At 37.3% G+C, this 20,254-nt stretch overlaps 1 protein-coding gene across 5 annotated transcripts in view; it reads left to right on the forward strand.

Annotated features, from left to right (window-relative positions):
- KATNIP (katanin interacting protein) overlaps positions 1–18,188 on the forward strand; it is a 62,129-nt gene extending 43,941 nt beyond the window's left edge. For 4 of the 5 annotated variants that reach the window (XM_075767768.1, XM_075767766.1, XM_075767767.1 and 1 more), the window contains 9 exons: positions 1,155–1,320; positions 5,548–5,705; positions 6,029–6,093; positions 7,299–7,409; positions 9,252–9,391; positions 11,934–12,035; positions 12,681–12,841; positions 15,202–15,290; positions 16,673–18,188. In XM_075767768.1, coding sequence (XP_075623883.1) covers positions 1,155–1,320; positions 5,548–5,705; positions 6,029–6,093; positions 7,299–7,409; positions 9,252–9,391; positions 11,934–12,035; positions 12,681–12,841; positions 15,202–15,290; positions 16,673–16,728 — 1,048 coding nt within the window. In that variant the 3' untranslated portion in view covers positions 16,729–18,188. The other variant, XM_075767770.1, reaches the window with a different exon arrangement.
- The last annotated feature ends 2,066 nt before the right edge of the window (positions 18,189–20,254 follow it).

The raw sequence follows: 20,254 nt of genomic DNA on the forward strand, positions 1-20,254 counted from the left end.
TCTTCTCTCTTTCCAACGTCTTTCTTAATAAGTGGGATACATTTGTTCTGTTCATATCTAGTGTGATATCCCTTAATATTCTCTCTGCTATGTGTAATGATTTTATTTTATTTTGTTGCTCCTTTTTTTGACTTTCATCATTTTTGCTTAAGAACCTTACTGGGCACAAGAAATAGGAACTTTTTTGGCTTTTGATATTTCTGCCAGCATGTTGAATTTGAGTACACTACAGTGCTCTTCAACTGTAGCGTTTGGAATAGGTCCTGTGTACTATTCAGGACCAAGTCAAGGATTGACCAAGTCGTGGTCTTCCTAATCAGTTCTTCTGTGAAAGAGTCATTATTCTAATATTTTTCTTTAAGGAACTGCCAAGTCTGGCACTCATTCTTCCGTTAAACTTTTAAATAAATCCTAAGTACATAGGGCAGAGTACCAAAGTAATTACAGTGGACAATTAGTTCATATTCTCCTTTACTCCATCTTTGTATGTTGTAATTTGTGGTAGAAGTATATAAAGTCAGGATTCCAAAATTAGAAAATAATGGAATTAATTTTATCTAGTCAGCCTGAAGTCTGCGCTCGTATGAAAAGACATTGTCATGCTGGTAGAAAGGTTTTTAGAAAAAGTAGGAATGTGCCTAACTGCATGAAGAAGGCTGTGAACAAACTCTGCTTCTTCTCTGGGTTATCCAGCTGCCATCCCGCTCCCTGTCAGATTCAGCATAGTTAGTTGCATTTGCATAGTAATACACTGCAGAGTGCCAGATATACTAGTTTAGGGATGGAAATATATTAATAACGTATATTTTGTCTGGGCCTTAGAGTTTTGCCTTTGGTCATTTTGGTGCAAAGGTAGTTGAGTTTTCTTCTGCCTGCCCCTGGTCACACAGGGAAAATCTAAGGATTTTTCTGGTTTCCCTCAAAAGGACCCAACTAAAGGAAATATTGTTTTTTCTCCCCCCACTGTCTTTAATTCAACAATTGCATATTATATTTGATGTTTACTGTGCTTTTAATTGCATATATGTGGGCACAATAAGCCCTGGAAGCTGGAAGTGGCACCTAGAAAAAAATTCACACTAGGAAAGTACCTGATTTTCATAAGAAAAGTAAGCTTTTCCTTTTTTGCAGCTAATGGATCTTTCTCTTTCTAGGTTAATAGATGGGACTAATATCACAGTAGAGGATGACCATATGTGGCTCATTCCCTTCTCTTTTGGAGAAGATCATCTGCTCACAATCCATTTTGATAAAATTGAAAGTATTGCAGGGCTTCGCTTTTGGAACTATAATAAATCTCCAGAGGATACCTATAGAGGGGTAAGTAAAAGAAAAGGAGCACTGCCAGCAAAAATATACAGCAGTGCATTGGAAAATTGGTACTGTGATGAATGAATATAGCTGCCTTAATGGAACACCATAAATCTTTTTAGATTGTCTGAGTCTGAATTTTGTGGCAGGTATAATGCATTTCTGCCTCCACAAACAGCAACTATTGAAAAAAAGCCAGAGATAGTTTAAAGAAATCTTCACAGCTGATTTTTCTAAGAGACACATACAATAGCACATATTATTTTCAAGATGTATGATTCTGAAGTGGTATCCTCTCAGTATCTAGTATTTAGGCCTACCATATGATTCTTTATTTCCTGGAACACGGGAAATGGTAGAACAGAAATTCTGTTTAGGTAAGTTACAGAAGGCCAGTCAATCAATACTGCCTTTTCCAAGAAGCAAGAGAGTTAGAGTCTCTAGAACCCTAACATTTATTAGGGAAAGTTGACACCTTCCAACATTTGGCTAAAGTAGTTTAGCTGAAATGGTATAACATACCTCCTCTCTTCTTTTTCCAAATTACTTCTTTTATATTTTTTTCATATTGAATTCTTGGAATTGACTGGCAGTTGACATCTGTTGGCAATCGTGTTGCGTCTTGCTGGCACTCTGAGTTCGGCTGTCCTTCATTTCCCTGGTTTTTCTCAGAAGCTGTACATGCGCTTGTAATGATAGTGAAGAAATAGTTGCCGTTCACTGCACAGAAAGTTTATGAATCCATTTGTTTCCAGATCTTCCCCTTCACATATAACTCTTGCATTCTTGATGTCCAAACTCAGTCAATAGATAAGAAAAAAAATGTTGGTATGTATTAAACCAGAGAGAGACAGGACAGAAAGGATCAGCAAAGTTCTGGAAAAAAATCCAGAATTGGAGTTGGAGGCATGGATCCTTCATAGGATTGGGCAAGATAGTGGCAGAAGTTGCAGAATTGTATTTTTGTGTGAATTTACCTTCCAGGAATTGCTTTAAGATGAACACTACATAAATAGGAGGTGTTCCCTCTCCACAACAGAGCCCTGGCATCTTTTAGTATCAGCATGGGGTGTTGTTGAGTGCCAAAGACTGGTCAGAGACTCCCAGAGGGCCAGAGCGTAAGATGTTTCATTTAAGCAACAATTGATCCAGAGATTTTAACACACAATTTTGTAATACGTTGCATTAACCCAACATGTTTGACACATCAGAGGGTTCAGCAGCATGTTGAGCTTACCAACTAAGCACAACCCTGTATAACAACTAGGTGTTTTTAGTAAAATCTGTAACTTAATTGATATGATTTGGCATAAAGAAAAGACTCTTTCCTATGAGAGTGGTACACCTCTATGTAGTGATGGGAGACTTTCAAAACTAAATTTGACAAGGCCCAGAGCAACCTGATTTAGCTTTGCAGGCTTCTCTGCTCTGAGCAGGACCTGCAACTAGAGACATGCTGAAGTCCCTTCCAACCTAAATCTTTCTGTGATTCTGTGTACAAAATGCAATACGAAGAACTGTCTTTCAGTGCTGATGTGGAATGTTTTTCACTACTATTGTAAGCCCAAGCTTCTCCAAGGCAAAGCAGGGGAGAAAAGTTTGAATATGAATTTTCATATCAAATCAATTCCCTGTTTGTGTGCCTCAATTATTAAAGGAGGGAAAGAGCCAAATCCCTAAAATCTAACGTGCAGTTTGGTCTTTGGAGGCCAAACAAAGAAAGGAAGGAAAGTATATTTTCACAGTTTACTTTGCTAGGTAGAAAAAAGAGGTGAGTTTGATAAAGTATGCTTGCAGGTGGCACACCTGTATGTCCCATACCATTAGTAGGTGTAATTTAAATGAGGAGTTCATACCTGCAGTCCTGTAAAAAGATGAAATAAATTACTTGGAAAACTGAAGATGCAGGGGATCTGCTGGGCCACAGTAAAGAGGCTTTTGACTGTAAACCTAGGGCATCATGACGTCTGTCTCTTGAAGTATTGCTGTTCCTTCTAAGAAACAGTCCCCGGGCATGAGATATAATGATTTGCTAGGCAGCCTTAGACTGGTGGATTCTATTCACAGCTTTGGTATGAGAGGGTAATGGCAGTGAACTGTCAAAATGAAGGCTTGTGTGCTATTTCCAGCTCTATGAAAAATTACCTTGTGAAAGCTGTGTTATGTGATTTGTAAAATGCTATGTGTGACGGTTGAGTGCCTTCTCAGATGATGAAAATTACTTAGAAATGAGGGCTGTAAAGGGCACATAAATATAAGCAGCTGTGGTGTAATAGGTAAGATTTCATCTCTAAGTCTGTAGTCTTCCCATTCAATACGTGTTTCCTAAACTGAAGTGTATTTCAGTGGATTTTTCACTACTTCTCCTTAGCCTGGCAGACTGATTCAGCTGGGAAGTAGCATGCAGAAGAGTTTCTGATATGGAAAAGGATATTTCCTTTCTTTGCTTTCAAGCGTATTAAAGATGTTAGTTTTCTCTCCATACTTTGTACTCAAACATTTCCTCCTAATTAATCTTCATGCTGTTTGGAAATGAACTCTGGTCCTCCTCTAGTCTAGTACAATACCTAAGGTTTTCAAACTAAGAAGTGTTTGTTTAAAAAAAAAAATCTTCCTGAAAATTACTTACTTTTGGGATATTGCTTTTGTAACTTACTGAAATTGTAATTGAATAAAAAGTTGTTTACAAATGGAAAAATTATGAAAGCTGTTATGAATATCAGGTCACTGATGATATACAGGCTTTGCATAAAACTCTGAATGTTTTTAAGTTCTGGGATAGACACCTGAAATGGGAATTTTAACTATAAATATTGCATATATATTTTTAATAGAAATCCTAATAATGAAAATTAAATATTTGCATAAAAAGCTAAGTTAACCTCAAATTATCATCAGTCAGTATGAAATCCAAAGATTATCAAGTTAACTCACATTACCTTTAGACTAAGTTAAGTCTTGTTAACTCAATGAATCTATTTTGGGTCAGTCCATTAATCAGCAAGGTTTAATCATATTGCCAGTTACAAGGCCATCTTGTTATATTTTACAGGTGTTATTCCTTCCTTAACCAGTAGTTAGTGAAAGACTCAGTACAATAAATGCTGCTTGTAGTTAACGTTAAGTTACATTTAATGTATTTCTGGGCAAGATGTGGTGATAATTGTTGCTGCATGATTGAATTGTTACGTGACTGGGATCGTGCATACAACACCAGAGGGTGCTAATGAGGGAGGGTGAAGGGGCCAGGACTGCCTCAACGGAATTATTTAGCTTAATCTTCAGAGATTGTATAAGACATGCATGCACCTATGATGTGGACAAGGCTCAATTCTTTCTGCCTGATACAGGTACCTCTTCTTTATTCATATGCCCTTAGGTTACATACAGCACTGCTTGGTAGATGAGTTTGCATGATCCTGGAAAAGTCCAAGTGCCACCTGCCACGAAGATAAATAGAACTGGTGAAATACAGGCTTTCTATAAATGCAACAGGGATCCAAAAGGGTCTGCTCCCATGAGAGCACCAGGTTATGTGATTCCTTAAAGGCTAGCTTCAGCTAGTGCTGAGCAATCAGGCTGATCTAGCAGTGCAATCAGGTGCATGGTGACTCTGTCTCCTCAAATCACCTTTGTGACGTAGGCTGACTGGACAGCCGAGTCTCTCCGTTCTGTTGATGTGTGTATGTATTGCTGCAGGCTCAGGAATCATAGAATCATTTAGGTTGGAAAAGACCTTTAAGATTATAAAGTCCAACCATAAACCTAACAGTGCCAAGTCCCACTAAACCATGTTCCTAAGCACCTACACGTCTTTTAAATACCTCCAGGGATGGTGACTTCACCACTTCCCTGGGCAGCCTGTTCCAGTGCTTGACAACCCTTTGGGTGAAGAAAGGAAGCTTCAGTTTGCTGAGATCTAGTGAGGTGCAGTAATTGAAGGATCTCTTCAATACTTCTTTTTTTTTCTCTTTTTTCTCCCCCCCCCCCCCCCCCCCCCCCAATCCTCACCTCTCCCATCCCCATCAATGTCAGCTACGATGCTCTGAATTGCATGCTGTGGGTTGCAACTGGTGTTTGCTGGTTTAGGCTTTCTTTTGCCAAAGGATGTCATACTATAGAGGAATGAAATAAATATAACAAAATTACTGAGATTGTTGAATGCAATTGTTTTGGATCTATTTTGGTTTATGTAATGTCATGTCATGTAACGTTATGTACGTTATTTTAAACAAGGCCAAGGTAGTCCATGTGTTCCTGGATGGTCACAGCATCTCCCCACCGGAGGGTTTTCTTATCCGCAAGGGACCAGGCAACTGCCATTTTGACTTCGCCCAAGAAATTCTCTTTCTCGACTATCTGCAGCCCCAGCTGATTAATAAAGTACAAAGGAGGTAAAGTAGGATGTTTTTGTTACCTGAACTACACAATGTCTCTTAACTGTTCAGTATTCTTTCATATTCTCTGTTGAAGCCAATTGTATGAGGCACTAGATGAAAATATGAAGCACTTAGAGCAAAGTGTTTCATTGGGTTTTAAATATATACTGTTAACCAGATTTTATTGAGATCAGAGGATAATCTAGTCCATAATTGCAGGCGGGGGAGTTGGAGGGTGGTGTTTGTGGAGGCTTAGTTCTTTGGGTTTTTTCTTTTCTTTTCTGAATAAGCCAAGGTTACATAAAGAAACTATTTTGTCTTGGGGTTTTTTTTGGCAGAACTGGTTCAAAGAGAATGGAACAAGCTAGCATGGACTATGAAGCACCGTTAATGCCATGTGGTTGTATCCTTCTCTGTCATTTTCTTACCTGTCATACAGAATATTTTAGAGTTATGTACTATGGTTATGAGTCCTGACCTTTTTGAATCCAACAATTTCTGGTGCTTTAAGAAATTAACAAGATATCAAGTATATGAGAGAGGCTTCCATTAAGTATTTATTCTTAATTCATAAATGGAACATAATATATGAATGTGTGATCTGTTTTCAGATACTCTGGTAGCATTTTCTCCTGCCTTTTATAATCCATTCAAGCTGGAGCTGAAAGTCCATTAGCACGCTATTCAGCCAGCCTATCAAAGCTAGTCTTTGTATTTTTTGCATATCTTTGACTGTTTGTCTCATTTTATATCTTTATTTAGGTTGACCAGAACTGTGTAATATTTTTTGCCATTTTTCGTAATGTTTGTGGCTTTTTAAGCTTAAGTTTTCCTAGATAAGCACAGGCTTTTGTGATGATACTTACTGTCATGCCATCCATCTATTTGATGGTCCTTTTAAATCCATTAAGCTATTCTAACCAAGTTTGGAGACAATGAGGTTTTAGCAATACTAAGTTCCTGCCGGTTTCATGAAAATCAGTATCTGGGTAGAACAAAGAGATCCAAATGAGTGCTCTGTGAGAGAATGGGCAGCCCAGACTCCATCATTACATTTTCTGCCATTCACTTTAGAGGCATATTTGCTTGCCACTTATCACCCATATGATTCAAAACCAGGCAAAGGCATATATTCAGGAAACATAGGAGGGCAGTAAAGGCTCCATATAGGCGCTGTGGTGTTAATAAGGTGCAGTGTACAAGAAGGTAAGACATACGCTAAAAAAATTTGGTAGTTCTTCATCTGATGGAAGAACGTATGTGAACATATAGATGTGTTTAAATGTATATATGTAAACGTACGTAGATAGACTTTTGTCTAGTTGTGCCACCTCAGATATTAATTTGTGTGCGTATTTTCAGTGACAGAAGAGGCAGGCTTCTTGCCTTAAAAGAAAACAGTTTATTCAGAGAGGTTTAAGACATAGTGAAGTCAGAAGTGAAAGCGATTTTTTTTTTTTTTTTTTTTTTCACTCTCCTAAACTGCAAATAAGAGTGTCTGACATCAAGATTTGGGCTGCACAATCATTTTTGAAACTGCAAATTAAATAGTCTGTTAGGATAAAGTATCAGTATCAAAATTTTCCTTAATACCTTTTTGCTTTTTAGTTGTTTTCCAGTTTCAGCTGCTGACAAGCTGGGGTGATCCATACTACATTGGTTTGAATGGGCTCGAGTTGTTCAATGAACATGGAGACCAAATCTTACTAACTGAAAACAGTATCCTTTACAGGCCAAGCGCCTCTATCCCTTTCAGATACACAGTTTGCTCCCTGGCAAATTATCATATAACATCGCTTGCTACTTCTTCCAAATTGCCAGTTTATCCCATGTGATTACTCTGCTTGTATTGCTCTATATTTACATGATGATACTTGTTTCTGTATGTTTTAATGTATTCTATATGCTTTCAGAACATTTCTCCTCTGAATAGGATGCACCAACAAAGCAGGACAAGGTTAGAGAAGGGAAGGTTTAAGAAGGATACAGTATTTTTTGCTATCAATGTTTATTTCTTATATGGTATGGAAGCACCAGAAAGTTTGATGAGCTATAAATTCATAAGAAAAGGTTGAGCTCAGTTCTTTGTTATGGAATCTTTCATTGTGCCACAAGAAAGAAATTTTTCATGACTCTTCTACTGGAGCTTAAGGCTATTCTAGACACCCAATCCAGTCATGTGGGTAAGGGCTGAGACTTTGAATTTGATTCAATGTTCCCTGAGTAAGCAACAGAGGGAATGAAGGACATGTGTGAAAGATTCATAGTCATCAAGGTAACACTTCAATGCTCTGTATCAGCTGAAGTCTCTTAAGACCTGAAAGCTTCATACCCCAACATACAATTCCTGTAGTTCAGTCACGTGGAAGAAGCAGTTTCTCAGCCAACTAGAAAGGATAAAAAGCATAGATGCTGCATGAATTGTATGTCTCTAAGGATCCTCATTGCCTAATAAATAGAGGATACAATGGAAAAGGTAATAAAGGCTTTTTCCTGAGTTGTATTTTTATTTGTATTTTGTATGATACATGATGAACTTGAAACATCTGTAATGGAGAAGAAGCATTTTGAAATTGAAAAGTGGTAACAAATTGTTTTTAAAATCAGGGGATCTTTAACTTAGTTTTTAAATGGTATGTCTTTACAGTACAATACAATGCCAAGTAAAGATACCTCAGCTCTTTTTGAATGATCACCTGTTTCTGCCTGTAGAGAAGTGTTGCTTGGGTTATTTAGGATCCCAGAAAGAGCATATTTGTCTTAGTGCAGTACTCAGTACTGAGACTGGAGCAAGCTTTTCTTAAACAGTTGAGACATTGCTGTGTTATTCCTTAAATTCTTTATACTTACAGACTCAGGTTTTTTAGAAAGCATGACAAGAGGAAATTAATGTCCCTCAAACTGGATTGCTAATTTGTAATTCTGAAGACATTGCCATCCATCCACATTTCTTTGCATGCCTTTAAAGATACATATGTTTTTAACAATAATGTCCTCTTATGGAAAAAAATCTGGTTACCTAGAAAGCTTGTTCAATAGAAAGTTTTATCTTTCCCTCTCAAAGAACTGAGAAGGTTTTGTTAGACAGTTACTGATTTTCATCACAAACCTTGAGGAACTCAAGCAAACCCTAGTTTGACCAATGACTACCTTCTGCAAGGATACTTTTCTTGAGATATTTTTCATATGAGGAGTTTTCACAAGTTCATGCAAAGAAAATGGGGCTTTGTCACAAAAAAGCTGGGAAGTGCCTACTCCTGATAAGGGAACTTTTTCAAGTCATAACTACATATTTGAAAATAAATTAAATGCAGCTAGCTAATTTATTCCACTTCTAAAAATAATTTTGAATGCCAGAATCTATAAGGGTTGTCTTGCTTCTAAAAATGTGCCCCCAAGTTCCTCAGCTACCTGTGAAGTACTTGAAGTGTTTTTAAGTTTTACTACTGTAGTGGCGTATACTTGCTCATGGAATCTGGAAGAGCAGGCATGAACTTTTAAATATGTTTTTTCTGAAATGTACTTTTTTCGGTTATTTATGCTTAAAGATTTTTTTTTCAGATATTGCTGCTTTTCCAGATAGTGTCAACATTTTAGAAGATGTATCTGGAGACATCCGAACTCCAGATAAACTAATTGACAGAGTAAATGACACAACCGATGGCAGACATATGTGGCTTGCACCAGTTCTTCCTGGCTTGGTACATTTTTCCCTTTTTATTCCACTTAAGTGATATGCATAGATGTAGATAGAAACATAAAGGAAAGGGGAAGAATACGTAATTTTTTAGGTAAATTTGATATTAGTAAATGATGCTAAATCACTGCCTTTTAGAAAAAGTTCTTTTTATTTCATTTTCTCTTCACTGCACAGATAGCAGCAGTATAGATTTCCCAGGTTTGTAATCTTCTGTCTCCATGGTGCAACACCAGAAGAATTTCCAAGGCTAGCACAGAGGTTTTTTCTGTTACTATGATAAAGATACTGACAAAGGAGTTTAATATGCATGTTTTGTGCAATAAACACCTTTCAAACGGGAGTGGACTGGGATCTTGAATTTATTTTTACAAAAAGCAATGAATGTTGTTCCAGCAGTGAGAATTTTTTTAATCTCATTATCCGTGTTGAATTCAAATTCATAAATTAGAGATGGCAGACTTAGCATTTCGTGTCCTAAGGCCCCAAGTCATTCAGCTCTTTTAGAAGCCCCATGTTTAAAATGTGGGGTATCAAGTATCTAAAGAGGAAAAGTAAATAAATTTAGATGAGTTCTGACTTTTGGGAGAGGACATGCCTGTTATGGACATCATTAAGATGTATTTATTTCTTAGAAGAGGATGGATTTTAAAAGTAACAAAATGTAAACATGACATGTGATAAGTTATAGCTTACTGTGTTGGAAAAATCCGTCCTCCATTATGTTACAGTTATTAATTAGAATATTAAAAGCAAAGAATTATATGAAATATTTTCAAAATTTACTTATTATTATATGTTGTAAATGCGGTGGGTATAATTAAGATAAAGATTTTAAGTATTCTTGGGAATACTGACCACTTGGCATTTCTTAAGAAAATGGAAGGTCTGTATAATGCTTGAGGGTCCTACTGTAGATCCTACATCTTGAATCCTGGTAATTTGATGGATTGCTCAGATATCCATTATAACAACATGAATGATTGGTTTGACAGCCATCTGAGTTTGCCAATGTCCTTATAAAAGACATGCTTGCAGGGGCTGTTTCATTTTGGCAAAAGGAAAATAGCAGTACCTGGAGTTCTAGCACAGATGCATACACTTGTGGTGTTATGTCTGACAACAAAGTACTGCAGAAGAACACAAGATATCGGTAGTAAAAGGGTAAATTGATGAAGTGTGATATGCAGGAGACAAGAGTAAGCAATTTAATGGTGCCTTCTGTCCTTAAACTGTAGCAAATTATACCTTTTCAAGATCCACATAGTACTTTTCCATCTTCCATGGTATGGTTGTACAGCCAGGAAGTGCAAATGGATTAAGCAATCAGCCTATTCATGATCAGCCCCCGTAGCTGGGATGCTGAACCAAAGCTTGTTTATACTTACATCCTCATTGCTAGGCTGCTTTGAAATGGGCCGGTTGCCTAGAAAGCTGAATTAACTCTTTGCTATATTGGAAGGTTTGAAAGCTTTAAGGAAACTTTTACATTACAGCCTTTCTTTTCCTTTCTAAATATCTTTTCCTTTCTAATTCTAAAAGTGGTTTTGTCTTTTGCAAATTTATTACTAATGTAAGTACAACTTGAATTCTCTGTTCCCCTGTTACTGATTGTCATTTAATTTGTTTGAATGTATTTTCCATCAAATTTGTCATTTGCTGTAAGACTAACAATTGCTATTGGAGACTCTGCCCAAATTGTCTTCTGGAAAATCACAGATATAGACATTCCTATTGATCAGATCTACCTTTCTTTCTTCAGTTTAAAAAAAAAAAAAAAAGCATAATGATTTAATGCAGCTAACAATATCTTCTCCACTGCATCAGAGGATTAAAACTTCAGAGGTTGCTAGAGATGAAGCTTAAGATGTGTTGCCCAAAGTTGATATAGTAGCTCGTGAAAGGAATAGCATAGAATTAACTGTAACAGGCAAGATTGGTTCCCTACAGCCTAAGCTTTGGTCTTAACATCTTGACATTAATGTCATTGAAAGTAAAATGAGCAATATCTCAAGCAGTAAGTGTTTAGCAAGCATCTGGAGAATTGTCTCTACATTCCTATTGGTGTACGTCACAGAATAATTGCAAGATTTCTGCAAGAGCTTTCAAAGCCAGGCGATATAGGAGAAATTTTAGTCTTGCAAATAGAAAGGTGGATTCCGTTCATATGGAATTCCATTCATATGGAATGGACACCAGCTTGTCTTATCCTGAAGCACGTATCTGTATTTAGTTGATGAAATATTCATTAAAAGTGTCTCACTACCCCTCCTCCACTTGACTAACAGTCCGGGATGACCAGTTCAGGTGTAGATGAACTCATCATCTGATGAGTTACACGTACATTTGAGAGGGCAGCTCTGGGGTAGTGACAACATCTGTGAATTATCAACAGCGATGATATCTGAACTTAAATCCTTAGCATCAGTTATCTGTCCTCTAGTTATGTCTCTTTAAATGCAGACCTCTTTTGATGGAACATGCATGAGAATGTAATTTCTTTGGGGAATGTGTGCTGTTAAATATAAATTAATTCTCTTTCACAGGTGAATAGGATATATGTAATTTTTGATGTACCTACTACTGTGTCAATGATCAAGTTATGGAATTATGCCAAAACACCTCAGAGAGGTGTGAAAGAATTTGGTGTAAGTAATTCTTGTGTGCATTTTGTATGTTCTGGTGAGTCAGCTTGCTTGATTTCTGTACTTATTTTCACAGTTTACTGAAGTGTGATTCCATATAATCTCAAAGGATGGGATTCATCTCATTTAACTCTGCATTTAGTATTAAAATGACTAATGTATGCCAGTCATCTGTCCTCCCTTTCTTGTCCGGGGAAAGAACACTTTATTTTTTTCTTTCTTAGATAATTGTCTTAAGATAGGATAATACTTTCCTTTTTCCACTGCCTATAGAGCAGGCCTGGAAGACTAGTTCAAACTACAAATCCAAGTTTTAGACAGCTGAAGTGAGGTGAGATTCATTAATTCCTAGATTTAAGAGTGATTCACTCCAGTTAATAGAATGGCAATTATGTAAAACATAAAATACATTTTTAATTACCTACTTGAAAGCTGCATTAGAAACATCAGTGAGAAGACAAAAACTTGAAAAAAAAAATCAAAACCCAGCAGCGAATAGAGAGAAATGAAAGTTTGAAAGAACAAAAGCTAATGACCAGACTTGTGAAACAAATAGGGCAAAACGATTTCTAGTTAATTAACAGATACAACTGCTGAAAGCAATGCCGGATTTCTAAATGCTTTGTTTGTTTCTTTCTTTGTCTTTAGCTTCTGGTGGATGACTTGCTGGTATACAATGGGATTCTGGATATGGTGAACCATGTTGTATCAGGCATCCTACCAACCTGTGATCCGGTGGTCCCGTATCATACCATTCTCTTTACAGATGATGAGAAGATTTGCCATCAGGAGAAGAGAACTGTTATTAGGTATGTGGGTGGATCTTGATTGGAAGAAAGAATCTTGTTTTTAAAAAATGTTTTTATGTGACTAATGTCAGCAATATGTATATTGCTATAGAAAATTCCCTTCCAAAGTATACTTAGCTTCACTTAATGAGAAATAACCAATAGTTTTTTAGATACTAGGACCAAATTACTGGCTTTATTTGTAAGTATTTTTTTAGTACTTACTGGGATTCATGATTCATATTTATATATGTTTTCATGGAAACCTATAGTAATAAGCACAAAATAAAGAAGTTAGGCTTCCTTAGAGAAGAAATAATAAATCCCAATGATATTACACAGAGGAAGAAAAATAAAAAGTTAATGAAAAAGAACCAAACATCAAAAGTAAAGAACAGAAAGTCCTCTGATTCGGCACAGATACTAATTAAGGAACCAGAATTCTACTATTTTATAAGCATTCTAAAATAATGAACTTCTTAAATGAGGAATGACTTGCATTCAGAGGAATAACACTTTTAAACCACTAAGTTGACAATCTCCCAGAAAATATGATGAAATGCAGTGAAAAGTGCACTTATATTTAGAAGGTGAGGATTAATAGGGTCTAGAAAACAGTCCCTAGCAAGCAAAATAAAGATTGAAAGAAAAAATATTTTAAATGAGGTTGAAAAGTGAAAAATCAAAAGCTTATAGAAATAAACACTTTCTTATACATTGCACAGCTAACATATAGAATTTCTTGCACATACATCACTTGGGAAAAAAAGTGACAGTTTTGCATTTCAAAATGGCACATGATTTGTTCAGAAGAATATTCAAATATTTAGAAATAAGTGGAGGGGAGCATAAGCTGTCCTGATTAAGAACAGAAGTTCACGTTTGCCTACAGGGTTTATTTTCCTATGTTTATCTAAAGCATTGGCTGTTGGCCACTGGTGCTGTCAGATGTTGAAATAAATTATTATTGTTTGGATGTATTGTGTTAGGCTCATGTTTTTGTACAAGAGGCTGTGTTGTCATGGTAAAAGTGGAGGTAAACAATTTTTCAAGTGGAAAAGTTACTGAAATGAAAATGTCTTGAGGAAATATGAGTTTTGAGAAGATTTTCAGTGAGTTATAGAAAGGAGGAGGAGAAATGAACCTTTAGTTTCTTCAGCTTAACATCTTTCTGTGAGTAAAGTTATTGTATCGGAAGCAGAGTAGTGCCAGTTGTAATCATAGATCTTTTTCTGATAACTTCCTTTGCACATATTTGTAAGACACATATCCTTTGATTTAGTTTTAAGAGGGGTATAGTTTTTGGGTCATGCAAACTGCATGATCTGTTTTCCAGTTGAGAACGTGCTGAATTTCTTCTTTTCTGGACTTCCTGTGCAGGAGCTTTCTTGCTCTTTCTTCTTAGCCTGCTGTGCAATCTTCTATTCCTTTTTTTCACCTACTACCCAAGTAAAACACAGGGTACTTCACTAATAGGAGACAAATCCCTTACTACATGCATTGTAATACCCCTCCATTTAAAAAAATGCTCTTGAGCTTTTATGTATTGTTACTTCTGATTTTGGCCTATTCTCTTTCACATGTCACTGTTCAATATTTTATGAATTTGAGTCCAATATTATCATTAATAGAGTAAGTTCTGATTTACTTCAGTATTGGTTCCCCTGTTTCACTCTGACAGTTTGAGAGACATTACATTTTTCTCTAAAAATAGAAACCTGTTTTGTACAGTATTTCTGGAGAAAAGAAAAATACATTTCTTTTTTTCCAAAGGCATGGATATTTTCTTTTGGTCTATGTGAAAGGGAGATGTTGTTATTAGTGATGTTTTCTTTAACTTTCAATTCAGCTCACATTTTTTCTATAATATGTTTAATTTCATTTAACTTTGAAGTTATTACTTCTTTCTCAAAAAGAAATTGTTAAAATTTTGCAAAAGCCTGCAAAGAAAACTTGTCACAGTAAACGAATTTTGTTTAGTTCAGAAAATTTTCAGATAATGCTATATCAACATTACAAAAGAGTGTTACATTCCATATGGGGATTTTTATGCCCTCTTTGCACAGCACCGATTTAGAATATCACTTTGGTTAATGTGGTTCAAGCTGTGTAGGCAGGCAAGAAAACTGTAGAGTGAATACAATATTTATATTTGAATGCGTGCCTGAATGAATGCCACTAATTAAAACTGGCAAGAAATCCTTCAGGTGGATGCAGAAAGAATGCGTTTCCTTCCTGATAGTCTCATATAATGCGGCTGTGCTCATGGCTTTGTTTAGCCTCCAGGACCTAAATAACTTACTTGTAACCTTTTCTATGACACTCATAACTTTTCACAGTGTTGATTATTTTGACTATTTTACTGATTTTAATCTTTTCAGCAATCATGTGGGAGATCAGGATGTACGAATGATGAATGAAAATGAGATCATCACAAACAGCAAAAAGAAGCAGGTTATGGCTGATCCAGGTTAGTTCTGTCTTCTACGGTTTTCTTCTGCTCACTTTGGACAGAGACATTATGGGTAATGAACATTGTTATAGAGTTAAACTGGGAAAATTGGGGAGACTTACACCTCTTAAATATATTTAGCTCTACTTTTTCTACCGTAGAAAGGCAAATCAGGAATGTCATACTCTGGTGATTTTTTTTATTCTATATCTAAATCTGATAGTGGATGATAAAAACCAAAGACACATGTGGCATGTGGTCATAGCTTATACCGACACATACACAGAAGTCCTCAGGAAATAAACTGACCTAAGGTAAACTGAAAACTGGTGTTAATTGTACAGGTTCACAGAGAGCTTTTGGAATAATAGGCTTGTTGCATCCCCACTGGCCTTTTAAGCAGCTTTAGAGATGATGCATATGTGTCTCAGAATTAGCTGCTTGTTGGTCCTCAAGCAAATCCAAAATCACGATAAGTGTAACAAGGGGGAAAACATGTTGACTTTATTCCTCCCACTGTCTTTCTGGTTGGTCTTTTCTCTTACAAAGTGATAATTAAAAAGACAACCTCTTTTTTTCCCAAGGAGAAAGAGTAGATTGTATTTATAGTCTGAAGAGTCCCAGTCATTCATTGTAAATTACTCGGAATAGCTCCCTAAATACATTACAAATTCTCAGCCAAGCTGGTATATTCATGATTGGTTTTCTCTCCTGAGCATGACACTTTGTCCAATTAGTTTCTCTAGAAAGTGTTACAGAAAATATTTGATGGCTGTTAGTCCTGTAGCAGAAGGATTTGAAATGCCACTGCTTGTACAAATACAGCTTCCAAGTTGTTAGTATATTAGCACTAGCTGCTTCAAAAGTATTTTGAACGTCTCTGTGCCTATTGTAATGACATCCTGGGTTCCAGCGCAGACATACCCTATGTCCAGTAAAGAATCGCTGTCGTTGCCATGGCCATCACATTTATCGTCTAAGCATTAAGGACACAGAATGCCTGTGAAGTCATCAGTTGAGGATTGCCTATTGCCATCTGCCCCATGTCTCCTCTGTAGTACTTATTGATATCAGCCATAGTGGTTCATAACGTAGATTCATAGAATGATTTGGGTTGGAGGAGACTTCAGGGGTCCCCTCCTGAGGGAGGGTCCAACCTCCTGCTCAGAACAGTGTCAGCATTGAATTCAGACCAGATTCCACAGGAAAGCGATTCCATGGGACTGTGAAAAAGTTGGCATCACTTGCTATCAATGTAAGAAACATTACTGAGAAGACTACCTTAGCTTTCATTCTGGGATGGAAAGAGAAATGGGCATGTTTCCTCCTCATTTTAGTCTGGGGCTTCACAGTTAATACACATACACAGTCTTAAAACAGCACTCAATTTTCCTTAACAGCTTTGCGTCCAAAAACCTGCATATGTGAAAAAGGACTGCAGAGGAGGAAAAGATAACAAGGGATTGTGATTGGAAAGTCCTGAATACATCCAGCCCCAAATACCTGCAATCTAGCTCTTCAAGATACGTATCATCCAAATGGAAGATTTTCCGTGTCCGCTGCTGCTAAACCACGTCCTGTCTTATGAGAGGAAGTTCTATTCACTACAGGAAGTTTTCTTCAGTAATGAAATTTAAACCATTAATTCCGTTTTCTGGGGTTTAATTGTTATTATCCGTCTGATTTCCCCCCCTCCCCTTAATTGAAAATCCAGGGAGGAAGGAACATAAAGGAGTGAGTGAGAACCTTACTGCTAACTGACAGCAATTCCTGCCAAGTACCAAGAACTTGGGTGAAGCAGGATGGTCATAACAAGAGGCTTTCAGACTATTTCTCAAGCTGTAATTCCTAAATCTTAGCTGGATGATCACAAAGCTCCTCATTAGAAGGAAGTGTCTGCTTTATTTCTGATGCCTGTAAATAGTTCTTTGGGAAATTGCACCTATTAGAGGAAATATTCTTTACCTCTCTGTTTCTGGGCTGCCACTGTATGTTTTGATGCCATGGCTCTCTCTAGGGGCTGACCCTGTTTCTGACATCTGGAGAGGTTCCAGCTGGGCATGCAGAAGTGTGATGAATGCTTTTAGAGAACAGAGATCAGGAAGTAGGTTTATCAAAGTTTCGTAAGTAAATTTCAACTGACACTTCTTTCATCTTTTGCAGTGAAATAATTATTTCTTTCATTATTTCACTACCATGACAAAAGCAAAGTAGGTGTTTTGCCTGAAGTGCCATTGACAGGCGTTCTACACGTTCTCTAGAGTCTTCCTGCTACAGAGCAGTGCTCTCTTCTCCTATTTTGCGTGCATGTGGTTATATGAACAAGGAGGCTGTACTTCTGTGCTGCACCAACCAACCTTGCCAGCAACATATCATCACTTTTGAGAAATGGTAAATGCATTTTAACTAACAGAAGATAAGGAGCGAACTGCATTTTTAAACACAAAATAACCTGCATATGTAGTTGTTGAAACAAAAACTCTAACCAAATAATTATGCTGCAGGATTTGTAGCTATGCAAATGTACTTTTCACTGAAAAATTGTCAGTGGTGACAACTTGTCAGTGGTGACAACTTGTAAATCTCTTCCATAGAAGATTCTGCCTTTCTCATTTAGAACTCGCTCATTGTTTCCAGAGAGAACTGAACACTCTGAGGTCAGTATCTGCTTTTAGACAAGAAAGAGAGAAATACTATTGTAGCTCCTGATACAGAATCAAAATGTGCAGCTTCCCTTTTTATACTGTCAGGAGTGCAATATCTTGTTTATTTGTTTGTTTATAAAAAGCACACTACTCAGTGTTGTTGGCTAAACTGAAAAGACTTAAAGTAGCAATGCATTTCCCAGATTGCTGTGTATTGATGGAGCAAAAAAAAGTATTTTCTATTAAATACAAAACACTTCTAAATGTAAAATAGTGTATGTGAGTATATTGGTACTTTGTTTAAAGGCTCTTTCCTGTCTACACTGACAAAAGAACCCTTCTGTTGTTTTGAGAACTGTCTCCTATTGTGTGTTTACTACTGTAGCTCTACCAAGAACCAAGTTTTAATTTTTGCTTTAAATCAGTAAACCATTACATGCAACTGAAAAGGAAAAGAGGAGCAGAAGGAAGGGTTATTGTTAGGGCTAAGAACAGATACAAATCTATGCGTTTGGAAGAGGAGAGGCTACAGCAAGGTGCTTAAGACTTAAGGCACAATCACAGATTTGTCACGTAGGCAATCTCTCGATGAGATGAGGCCTGTCGCATTGTCCGTTCTTCTGAGAAAATTGCCTTGAATGTGAAGAGAAATGAAATGTGTCGTGTTTCCTGGCACAGAATAGCATCCTTCTTATTGATCAGAAAAGATGTGACAGGGAGAGGACTTTCTATGCTCATCTGTCTTCTCTGTATCTGTCTAGAGCATCTCAAGTCCTCTGCAATGGACTAGGAATTTTTCAACCCTAATCCTTTGAGGTAACTCCAGGTTTTGTAAATTATTGCAAAATACTCAGTCAAGCTCAAATGGGTCACAGTTCTCTCTATCATCTGTTTCTCTGCCACCAACTCTTCGTCACCAGTAAGGTGGTAACTGCAGCCAGTTGTCACACCTTTTGCCTCTGGAAAGCTGTATGCAGCACAGCTGGTCTGGCACAGAGAATATTGGCTTGTACTTTCTGCCAGCCTCTCTCAGCAACTCCTTTTACCCAGTCAAGAGATTCCCCACGCTGTGGAAAGACCATGAAAGTCTTTGAAATATTTCAAAAAACCTGTTAAGTTGTGGAACATCCTCCCCTGCAGTGTCTCTGAAAGAAGGGTTTGCCAGCATGCTGTCTGCTCTGGTGACATACACCGCCAAGGCCTAATGCAGTCCTTGATTCTAGTCAGTCGTATATAGAAAGTAGCATAATATTTAGAAAATACTTCATTAATCTCTGTGGGGTAGGAGTTGTCAGTGTTCGCCCTCCTAATTGGAGCTGAGATCTAATGACCGTGTATATAACCAAAGATAATTAAGTGTCCTAGTCAGCCCTGTCTACTCAAGCATAGATACTTGACTCATTTCCACAATGAATCAGGGGGGAAAAAGTTTTATTCAATTTTTCACCTTTTCTTAACTAACTAGTCACAAGTACATTCATGTCAGACTAGCATTTACAGGAGGGAGAAGAGGAAGAGTAAACATGCAATCAGGAAAATCCCAGCGGAGCACTTCAGTCAATGGCAGGCACAGTTTCAGCAAGAGTAATCCAGCAAGAATGTGCACAGTAACACATCGTTCGACATTGTTAGAAGCATAACAAAGGAAAGGAAAGGATTAATATGAATTCTTGCTGAAGCCTTTGATGTAAATCATTAAACTTTCACCCTGTTCCAACTTCTGGGCCACTCAAAAACCTCTGTGATATGATATAGTTGCTCACCTTCACCTGTAGTGATTTGCTTTAAAGGGCTTGGCTCACGATAACAGAAAGGAGTTTGTTTGTCCCACAATGACACTGAGAAGGGCAGAGGATAAAGAAATAATCCATGAGGATGTACATGTCATGCTGCCTACTTTTTGATCTTTAAAAAGTTATTTTTATCAGTCTTCACAGTGTAATCTGAAAAGCGGGATGCCTGGGAAGGCCTGCAACTTCTGTTTTTCAATTTCTGCTTTTTTGTTGGTTTGATCCAGTAGAATTTAAACAGCATTGAGAAGTGCCCGTATGTGGACAAGGGAGCAAGCAATGATGCAGACAGTGTAAAAGGCAGCATAGAAGATATGGGAGATTGTGTATTACTGAGTCACGAGACTCATCCTCGTTTTGGAGGATGAACCCATAAGAGCTACATACAGCAGGTAAATTAGACTGAGCCCTTCTCATGGCTTAGGCTGGACCTGGACATAAAATTGCCCCACAGCATCCTGCTTAGGTGATGCTGTTTTCTGTAAGATTTCCTGGTCCTGCTGGCCTTTTACCATGTTCCTGGTGTGTTGGTCATTCCCGGTAGTGA

Source organism: Balearica regulorum, chromosome 15 (assembly GCF_011004875.1).
Source record: "Balearica regulorum gibbericeps isolate bBalReg1 chromosome 15, bBalReg1.pri, whole genome shotgun sequence".
Classification (NCBI taxonomy): Eukaryota; Metazoa; Chordata; class Aves; order Gruiformes; family Gruidae; genus Balearica; species Balearica regulorum.